Below are 10,937 nucleotides of genomic sequence, written 5' to 3' on the forward strand. Positions count from 1 at the left end.
CTCGGAGTCGTTTTGTCTCAGCACCTGACTGTTTGTCGTCTCTTCCCATGATGCTTTGCTGCAGCTGTATTACCACGGCGAGCCGATCAGCGTCAACGTCCACGTCACCAACAACTCCACCAAGACGGTGAAGCGGGTCAAGATCTCAGGTACACCACCTGGACCTGACCTGGGTCCCTGGGGATTCACTGCTCTTCTCTTCTTTCTTCTGGTTCCTGTTCTCTTTTTTCTTCTTTTATCTGATGTTTATTTATTTGTTTCTTTTTTCAGTTTTTCTTTCTTTTTTTGTTTGGTTTCTACTTTTCTTTTCTACTTTTTTCCCATTTTTTTCCCTGGTTTCTTACCTTCTCTCTTTGTTCTTTTTTCAGTTTTTTCCGTTCTTTTTTTCTTCTATTATCTGTTTGTTTTTACTTCGTTTTTTTCATCTTTTTACGTTTCTATTGTATTGTTGTTTTTTTCAGGTGTTTTTTTCCAGGGTTCTTTCTTTCTTTCATCTTTTTTCCGTTTGTTCCGTTCATTTTTCTTTAATCGTTTTCTTTGTTGTTTTTTACTTAATTTTTCCTGTTTTTTTTTTCTTATTTTTTCTGTTTCTTAATTTCTTTCTCTTCTTTTTTTCTTTTTTCTTTTACCTGTTTTTTAACTTTTTTTATTTTTCTGCTTTTTCACCCTTTTTTAAAAAAAAAAAAAAAAATTTTTTTGCTTATGTCATTTAAATTAAATTAAATCTTAGAGTGAAAACTAACTCTAAACACGTAATTAATAAAAATAAAAAAAACTTTCTGAAACTTTGGTTAAAAAATTGTTGAATTTGATTTTAAAAAATGATGTTTGTTGCATCCAGTGAGTCAGAAAAACAATAATTTGTTTGACCGAATGCAGCAAAGTGAACAATATTTCTGAATGTATCTGACAGTCAGTGAATGTGTGTGTGTCCCTCAGTGCGTCAGTATGCAGACATCTGTCTCTTCAGCACTGCTCAGTATAAATGTCCCGTGGCTCAGCTGGAGGCAGAGTAAGTCTCTCTAACGTCTTCATGTTCACATCAATGGTTTCCTCCCTGAGCGGTTTGATTGACAGCAGCGTGTGTTGTCTCCATAGCGACCAGGTGTCGTCCAGCTCCACCTTCTGTAAGGTTTACACTCTGACCCCGACGCTGGACAAGAACAGAGAGAAGAGAGGGCTCGCTCTGGACGGGAAGCTCAAACATGAAGACACCAACCTGGCCTCCTCCACCATGTAAACACACACACACACACACACACACACACACACACACACACACACACAACCTGGCCTCCTCCACCATGTAAACACACACACACACACACACACACACACACAATAGCTCCTTTCATAGTGCGGTCCCGCTATATTGCAGTAAAGATCTGTGGCGGCCTCAGGGCGTTCATAGCGATCCCAAAAAAACATGATATTCTGCACCGTAGCACAGTGCTAACATGCTAACAGTTAGCTCTGTCGCAGTACAGTGTGTATGTGTTCAGTTAGAGACCTCCGTTTGTTTACAATAAGCGGCGGACACTCTGTGCACAGTTAGCATGCCGGTTTGTTTACAATAAGCGGCGGACACTCTGTGTACAGTTAGCATGCCGGTTTGTTTACAATAAGCGGCGGACTCTCTCACACACACATTACATTACATGTCATTTAGCTGACGCTTTTGTCCAAAGCAACTTACAATAAGTGACACACACACACACACACACACACACACACACACACACACACACACACCCAGGGTCAGGTGTGTTGGATCAGTCATGTGACTTTGTTGCTCTGTTGTGTGTCTGTTGTGTTTCAGTGTGAAGGACGTGACCAATAAGGAGGTTTTGGGGATCCTGGTGTCCTACAGAGTCAAAGTGAAGCTGGTGGTCTCACGCGGAGGGTACGACACACACACACACACACACAGTGGTGACATCACTTCCTGTCTCTCAGCCTCACTGTTTCCTGTTAGACACTCGAGTAGATTTTAAACATTTGTAGCCGAGCTGCAGCGACAAAATATATAAATATATAATAAATATTAAATATCAAATCACCAGAGTACACAACGTTTTCTTTCTTCTTTCATTTGATTTCTTTCTTTTTTTTCATTTTTTTTTCCCTTTTTATTTTTTTCCCTTTTTTTCTTCTTTCTTTTTAGTTTTTTTTCTTATTTTCTGTTTTTTTTTTCCATTTTTGTTTGTTTTTTGTTTTTTCAGTTTTCAGTTTCAGTTTTTCTATCAGTTTTTTTTTTCTGTTTTCTGTTTATTTTTTTCTTCCACTAAAATACTAAATTACCAAAACTACCAAATGATAATCCTGTGAGCCTGTTTTAATCCTTTAACTGTTCCACGTCAGACAGGATGACTCTGTTGGTCTGTTCCTCAGTGGCTCCATGTTTCTGCAGCTCGGCTTCAGTTTCCTGCTTCGTCCTCTAACTTCCTGTTGTCGGTTACCATGGGAACTGTCTGCTTGTTGCCGTAGTTGCTGGCTTTAGACCGTGAACGTGTTGTGAACATGTCGCCTCCTGCTTTTCATTTCACCTCCTTCTGTTTTTGTTTTCTTTGGCTTTTTGTTTGGCTCCTCCCCCTCCCTCTATGTGTCGCCCCCTGCAGGCTGCTGAGAGGCATGTTGGACAGGTAAATGTGGCCGACAGCCTCGAGTTCATTCAGTCTGATCTGAGGACGACACACGAAACTAACACACACACACACACACACACACACACACACACACCTCTGAACCCCAAACACACACGTCAAGGGTGAAAAACATATATTTACGTTAGAAAATCACCAAAAAACAGAAAGAAACTGTAAAAACAGACTAGTTCGTCAGAGTTTGAGCTTTCCGACGGTCCTTGAACGCATCATCTATTATAAATGTTTACACAGAGCAGAGAGGAGAGGACAGGAGAGGCTGTTTACACAGAGCAGAGAGGAGAGGTCAGGAGAGGCTGTTTACACAGAGCAGAGAGGACAGGACAGGAGAGGCTGTTTACACAGAGCAGAGAGGAGAGGACAGGAGAGGCTGTTTACACAGAGCAGAGGGGAGAAGACAGGAGAGGAGAGGCTGTTACACAGAGCAGAGAGGAGAGGACAGGAACATGACAATACTTAAACATGGACAATATGTGAATAAAACTGGTTTCGGACATTTTGCGTCATTTTTTGTCTTTCGTATCTTTTTTTTGTAATTTTGTGTCGTTTTTGTGTCTTTTAACATCATTTTTTTGGTATTTTATGTATTTTTGGTAATTTTATGTCTCTTTTGTGTCGTTTTTTATTTTCTGTTTGTAACAACATTCACGACAGAATTTCAACTTTTTTTTCTGATTTCTGTCATTCTAACTGTGTTAATTTGCACAAAGACATTTTTGAGTTTTTCCCACCTCTAGCCATGATTGTTCTGATTCCACAGAGCTGCAGGACTTTTAGATTTATTTAGATTTGATATGTTGTAGTGAAATATGAGGTCACAGAGAGGAAAATGTAGAAAGAACAAAAAACGTCCTGAAGCGTCTCGTTGGGGTTCAGAGGGTTAACAAAAACACTAAAATCTCTTATCGAGAGCAATTTATGTTGTTGAAACCCATTTTAAACCAGTTAAACTCTTAGTTATCTGTTGTTGTGAGTTAAAACTGCAAACTGGTTAAACAGTTTGAAACCACTTTAATCCAGTTTAAATCCACATTACCTCTTATTCAAACACTTTTTAAACCTGTTTATCATTTAAAACCAGTTTAAACTCTCATTTGGACTTTGAACCAGTTTAAACTCTCATTTGGACTTTGAACCAGTTTAAACTCTTATTTGGACTTTGAACCAGTTTAAACTCTTATTTGGACTTTGAACCAGTTTAAATTTAATTTGGACAGACTTGGAATCAGTTCAAACTGACTTAAATCTGTTTTAACTAATATCTGTATCTAGTTTGTTAATTTGAATCCAGTTTAAACTGTTTTGAATATATTTTAATCTGTTAAAAACCAGTTCAAACCTAAACTAATTTCACCCAATGTTTTGATCTTTTAAATTAAAGGTCAAATTCATTTAAGTGTTATTTCAATTAAAACTAAATATAAATGGGTTTAAACCAGTTTAACACGCTGTTAAAGCAGTGATACGTCACTTCAATACGTCAAAATGAGTTCAAATTAATTTTAAATTGTTTTTTAACAGATTTAAATATATTTAAAATAGTTTAACATAAACTAAAATAACAAAACAAGAGATACATTCGAGGTAAACTGGATTAAAGATTAACATTCAATTTTATGTTTCAGCCACTTTCAACCAGTTCTGTCAAAATAAGAGTTTGAATCGGTTCTGTCAAAATAAGAGTTTGAATCGGTTCTGTCAAAATAAGAGTTTAAAGCGGTTCTGTCAAAATAAGAGTTTTAAACGGTTCTGTCAAAATAAGAGTTTAAACCCGTTCCGTCAAAATAAGAGTTTAAACCTGTTCCGTCAAAATAAGAGTTTAAACTCGTTCCGTCAAAATAAGAGTTAAAACCGGTTCTGTCAAAATAAGAGTTTAAAGTGGTTCTATCAAAGTAAGAGTTTAAAGTGGTTCTATCAAAGTAAGAGTTTAAAGTGGTTCTATCAAAATAAGAGTTTAAAGTGGTTCTGTCAAAATAAGAGTTTAAAGTGGTTCTGTCAAAATAAGAGTTTAAAGTGGTTCTGTCAAAATAAGAGTTTAAAGTGGTTCCGTCAAAATAAGAGTTTAAACCGTTCTGTCAAAATAAGAGTCTAATCCGGTTCTGTCAAAATAAGAGTTCAAACTAATAAACTGGTTAAAAACGGAGCTCTCTGATTGGTCGTCTTCCAGCTGGCTTTTCGTCTGTGACATCACTTCCTGTTGTCCTCAGAGCAGATTTTATTTATATCAAATTAAATGTGATAAATGTGTTGATTAAAAACAGGAAGTGGTCTGAGAGGTGACTTCCTGCTGACGTGGCGGTGTTTGTTTGTTTGTTTGTTTGTTTACAGAGACGTGTCGGTGGAGCTGCCCTTCATCCTAATGCATCCTAAACCTGTTGAGCCGCCGCTGTCCCGCCCACAGTCAGGTTAATTCATTCATTAATATAAATCACACTTCGTTTATAACCTGTTTATTTGTTTACTTTGTATATTATAAACGCTAATAAATGTACAGCCTATTAAATACATATAGATTTAATTAATGTTGCTTTTTTTGGTTTTTTCTTTCCTTTTTTTTATGCCCCTCTTTAATTTTTTGTAATTTTTCCCTCGTGATATGGTTTAGTTTAGTTTTTCAGATGCGATAAATAATATTTGATATTATAATAATAATAATAATAACATTTAATTTCTGCCTAATCTGAGAACACACACTCTCTCTTCATCATATGCTGGATTTCCAGATTTCCATGGAGACGAGAAGCAGTTTCCATGGAAACAATAGTTTTACATGCTAATTGTGTGTGTGTGTGTGTGTGTGTGTGTGTGTGTGTTACAGCTGTGCCAGAGATGGATCCTCCCATCGACACCAATTTGATAGAATTCGACACAAAGTGAGTATCAACTTTACAGAATTAGTCTAATTCTTTTTCATTCTTTTTCATTAAAAATGCGTGAATTTATTCTTCTGGAGGACGAGTAGAAACAAACGACTTTTATTGTGAAGAATTTATAACTAGTTAAATGTGTTAAACCAGCGTGTGGTTGCCATGACGGCGTATTAGTAAATTTATGAGATTAAAGGAGGTAAATCTAAAGAAAAGTCGCAAATTTTAGGTTAAAAGTTGCAAATCTGCTACAAAAAAGTTGCAAATTTGAGATTAAAAGTAGCAAATCTACGAGAAAATAACCCTTCGTTTCCAGTTTTCACAATAAAATAACTTCACATTGAAGGAACTTTTAATTTGAAGAGTTTATAGGAAAATGAAATGTGTTGTTTACACAGAGCAGAGAGGAGAGGACAGGAGAGGTTTAACAGTTTGAAACCGCTTGAATCCAGTTTAAGTCCACATTACCTCTTGTTCAAAACAATTTATGCATTTTTAAACACTTTTTAAACATGTTTATCATTTAAAACCAGTTTAAACTCTTATTTGGACAGACTTTGAACCAGTTTAAACTCCTATTGGAACCAGTTTAAACTCTTATTTGGACAGACTTTGAACCGGTTTAAACTCTTATTGGATTCAGTTTAAACTCTTATTGGAATAAGTTACAACTCGTATTTGAACCAGTTTAAACTCCTATTTGGACAGACTTGAATCTCTAGATGAGAACCAAAACCTCAAAGACTTTTTCAATGGTTCTGTTTCTAATCTAAAGAGTCTTTGAGGTTCTGGTTCTAATCTAGAGAGTCTTTGAGGTTCTGGTTCTAATCTAGAGAGTCTTTGAGGTTCTGGTTCTAATCTAAAGAGTCTTTGAGGTTCTGGTTCGAATCTGGAGAGTCTTTGAGGTTCTGGTTCTAATCTGGAGAGTCTTTGAGGTTCTGGTTCTAATCTAGAGAGTCTTTGAGGTTCTGGTTCTAATCTAAAGAGTCTTTGAGGTTCTGGTTCTAATCTGGAGAGTCTTTGAGGTTCTGGTTCTAATCTAAAGAGTCTTTGAGGTTCTGGATCTAATCTAGAGAGTCTTTGAGGTTCTGGTTCTAATCTAAAGAGTCTTTGAAGTTCTGGTTCTAATCTAGAGAGTCTTTGAGGTTCTGGTTCTAATCTAGAGAGTCTTTGAGGTTCTGGTTCTAATTTAAAGAGTCTTTGAGGTTCTGGTTCTGGTTCTAATCTAGAGAGTCTTTGAGGTTCTGGTTCTAATCTAAAGAGTCTTTGAGGTTCTGGTTCTGGTTCTAATCTAAAGAGTCTTTGAGGTTCTGGTTCTAATCTAGAGAGTCTTTGAGGTTCTGGTTCTGGTTCTAATCTAGAGAGTCTTTGAGGTTCTGGTTCTGGTTCTAATCTAGAGAGTCTTTGAGGTTCTGGTTCTCATCTAAAGAGTCTTTGAGGTTCTGGTTCTAAAGAGTCCGTGTCTTCGTCTCTCAGCAGCATCAGTCAGGACGACGACTTCGTCTTCGAGGACTTCGCCCGTCTGCGGCTCAAAGGCGTGGTGGACGACAAAGACGAGGACTGCTAGGAGCTCGCCACTTCATACGCTCGCTTCGGAACCAACACACACACACACACACACACACACACACACACACACACACACACACACACACACACACTCTTCCACACACTGTTCACATTCCCCAGTGGACGGGTGGATGAGGGCGTGTTCGGACGGAGGCCTCGTGTTCTTCCTCTCTTGCTTCAGCCATTTCGTCACGCCACCGCCACCGCCGCCATTTCCCTCTGCCGCCGCCGCCGCCGCCTCCTCCATCTGTCTCTCCGTTTCTCTTTCTGCTGAAGAACTCTCAACGTAACGCCGCTGCAGGACGGATCAGCTGAGACGTGGAAACAACCACAAATAAGTGAAAGAGTGAATGAAAAGGAAGCTGCAGCGCTCGTCCGCTTTTACTTTGAAAATCTCTTCTGGATGTCGGCCGTCTCCGCGGCAACGACGACGATCACGTCTTGTACAAACAGAATATATATTTGAAACATAGAAAAAAATTAATCTTGTACGAGCAGTTTGACATCCGTGTTCAGCGTTCGCCGCTTTTTCTTCAAGTTAAAAAAAAAAAAAATTACTGTCGACGCTTTTTACATCACGGCCGCGAGGGGAGGACACACACACACACACACACACTCTCACACACACACACACACACACACACACACACACACACACACACACACAGACTTCACCAGCACTCACTCTGTCGTCCGTTTTATAAAACGTTTGCTGCGTCACTTTTTATCACGTTTTATTTTGAAAGAACCATTCCAGCGTTTAGAGTTTCCTGTTTATTTAAACTTTTTTTTATTTTATTTTTTTTCAGTTTCAAAGGCAACGAAACCAAAAAAATCTCCACATTGTCTTTAAAAACACAAATATTGTTTGATTTTTTGATTTTTCTAAAATAATTTTTTGATCAAGTAAATCTGAAGTCTGGACTTTATATTAAATCTGAATTCATAAAATCCTTAAAATAACAAAAGTTTTATTGCATTTATTAAAAATAAAATATTCCGAATTTTAAATTCACAGTGGGGAAATAATTTAGGGATGAAAAAAAGGAAGTCTGATTTAACAATATTTTGAGAAATAATGACAAGTTATGATAAAAGTATTATTTCAACAACAACAAAAAGTTTTTTTTAAATAAAAAACTAAAATGAAGTTATAATTCTACAAAATTCTTGAAATATTTCTGGAATAAAGTCGGCATATTTTGGTTAAAAAAAATTTGACTTTTCTAGAAATATTTTAAGTTATTTTGGTTAAATAACAGCTTTTTTTCCCCATTGGTTCCTACGGAAGATCTCACAAATATCACATTTCAGCATCTAGACATCATAAAGCACCGTTAAAGGTCTAAATATGGCCTTTAATCAATAATAAAACTAAGATAATATTATTAAATGAAGAGCGTCTCTGCTGACAGACGATTGGTTGGAGTTTGATGATGTCATCAGCATCATCACAACATCAAAGCTCCGTCACTTTAAAAACCTTTCAGACTTTTAGTTTGAAAGTTTTTCAGCCAGTTAGATACTATTTTTACCTTCCTGTTGTTGTTAAATGTTAAAACAACACATGGTTTGAATTTATAGTTTCTATATTAATATTTTCACTTCACGAATGAGCAGAACTCTGATGACGCTGGAATGGTTTTTATTTTTGTTTTTCACTTTAAACCAAAATTTGTCTTTTTGTTGCTCAACAGCATGAAATATTCACATCCGTCACCATTTCTGTTCTAAATCTGAGGTGAAATGAATCTGGATCAGGATCTGGATTTGAATCAGGACTATGATCAGGATCTGGATCAAAATCTGAATCAGGATTCTGATCAGAATCTGAATTTGTATCTGAATCAGGGTCTTAATCAAGATCTGAATCAGGATCTTAATCAGGATTTGGATCTGAATCACGATTATGGTTATGATCAGGATCTGAATTATGATCTGGATCAGGATTTTTATCAGGATCTGGATCTGTATCAGGATTATGATAATGATCAGGATCTGGAACAGAATCATAATCAGGATCTGAATAAGAATCAGGATTATGATCAGGATCTAAATTAGGATCAGGATCTGAATCAGAATCTGAATTGGGATCTAAATCAGGATCATGATCTGGATCAGAATCTGGATCCAAATCAGAATATGAACAAGAATCTGGATCAGAATCAGGATCTGCAAAACTGGAAATTTGAGGCGTCGTAGTTGTACATTTAAGAATCTTCTGTTGATTTTTATGAATCAAAACTCGACAGTGAAACAATAAAACGTGTTGAATTAAAAACATAAATGAAGACGAGGTGAACTGAGTCAGTTGGAGGATTTCTGGAGCGTCTTTAAGTCTTTTTCTGCTGTTTATTGAAGCGGATGGGACCAATGAGAGCGCGGCGGCGTGGCGCCCTCTGCTGCTGGGAGAGAAACGCTGCCGTTTGATTTGATCTTCGTCTCCACCATCCACCAAATGTTTCAGAGAGTTTGGTTTTATTTTGAAGGATGGAACTTCATGTAAACTGCGTTGTGCCTTTTCGAGCTCACTGTTGCCAATAAGACCAAATTTAATTGCCAATTATCACAAAATCGATGTAATTATAATTATTGTTTATCATTTTTCCTGATGAAAATGAATTAAAAGTCGTACAGATGAATTCACAAAACACGACTTCTGTCTTGTGAATGTACAACTGAAACTATTTCATTCTAAATTTCTAAAATTAAATTCTCAATATTTGGTCTTAAAACTATTAGAATATAATATTAGTCTTTCTGTTGTAGATGGAAGCTCATCTCTGCTGACGGGAAATATTGTGTCAATTATTACGAGAAACTTTCTTCATTTTCAGAAGAATTTTTATTATTTCGAGAGACTTAATAATGTCAAAATGACTTTTCTTCAAATAATGACTCGTCTTGGATCAAAGGAAATATTGACGCCTTAAAATAATTTAATATCTCAAGATATCGAGATGAAAAAGTAATCTGGAAATAATTAATAATAATGACTTGTTTATCTCGAGATAATGACTCAACATGTCCAGATGCTATCTTTAAATTACTTATTGAGTTACTTGTCTTGGAATAAGTTTGTCGTCCAAAACAACTTTATATCGGAAAACAAATAGAAACTGAAAAATCTCAAAAATAATGACCTGCTTATCCCAAAATATTGACTTTATATCCCGAAATAATAACTTATCTCTAAACTATCTCGTATCTCAATCTCTCAAAATATTGACTTCTCGAAATAAGTTTATGTATCAAGATATTGAGATAATTAAGTAATCTGGAAATAAATAATAATAATGACTCGATACTTGAAATTACTTATTGAGTTACTTATCTCGAACAACCTGCTTATCTCAAAATATTGACTTTGTATCTCGATATAATAACTTATATTTAAGAATGATGACTTTGAAACCTCAAAACAATCAGGATCTGAATCTGGATCAGATTCGGAATCAGGATGGGAATCGGGATCATGATCTGGATCTGGAAAAGGATCTAGATCAGAATCTGAATCAGGATCTGAATCATGATTCTAGTCTGGATCTGAATCAGGATCTACAAAACTGGAAATGTATCAAATAACGACTAAGAAACCTCAAAACAATCTCTGAGCTTCAGACTGAAAGTTTTATCTTTGTGAAAATAATCGAACAAAATCTAAACTTTTGACCAGCTGTCCTAAATGTCTTACAGGGTCTTTTTATTTTCTTGAACCATCAGAAATGAGCTTCCATACTTATTAATATTCCAGATTATTAAACCTTCTGCCTTTTTTCCTTTACGGTCGAAGAAATCGTAGAAACGTAAAGAAACGATTTGGCCAAATTGTCAAAGT

General features: G+C 36.2%; 1 protein-coding gene across 4 annotated transcripts in view; it reads left to right on the forward strand.

Annotated features, from left to right (window-relative positions):
* Positions 1-10,937, forward strand: part of arrb2a (arrestin, beta 2a) — a 25,648-nt gene extending 14,711 nt beyond the window's left edge. Inside the window, exons 10-17 of one of the 4 annotated variants that reach the window (XM_059351396.1) lie at positions 65-149; positions 940-1,012; positions 1,099-1,236; positions 1,820-1,903; positions 2,619-2,642; positions 4,992-5,068; positions 5,482-5,536; positions 7,010-10,937. In XM_059351396.1, the coding sequence (XP_059207379.1) occupies positions 65-149; positions 940-1,012; positions 1,099-1,236; positions 1,820-1,903; positions 2,619-2,642; positions 4,992-5,068; positions 5,482-5,536; positions 7,010-7,097 (624 nt within the window). In that variant the 3' untranslated portion in view covers positions 7,098-10,937. Of the gene's footprint in view, positions 1-64; positions 150-939; positions 1,013-1,098; positions 1,237-1,819; positions 1,904-2,618; positions 2,643-4,991; positions 5,069-5,481; positions 5,537-7,006 lie in introns of all 4 variants that reach the window. The other 3 variants (XM_059351395.1, XM_059351398.1, XM_059351397.1) reach the window with 3 other exon arrangements.

Source organism: Centropristis striata, chromosome 15, assembly GCF_030273125.1.
Source record: "Centropristis striata isolate RG_2023a ecotype Rhode Island chromosome 15, C.striata_1.0, whole genome shotgun sequence".
Taxonomy (NCBI): domain Eukaryota; kingdom Metazoa; phylum Chordata; class Actinopteri; order Perciformes; family Serranidae; genus Centropristis; species Centropristis striata.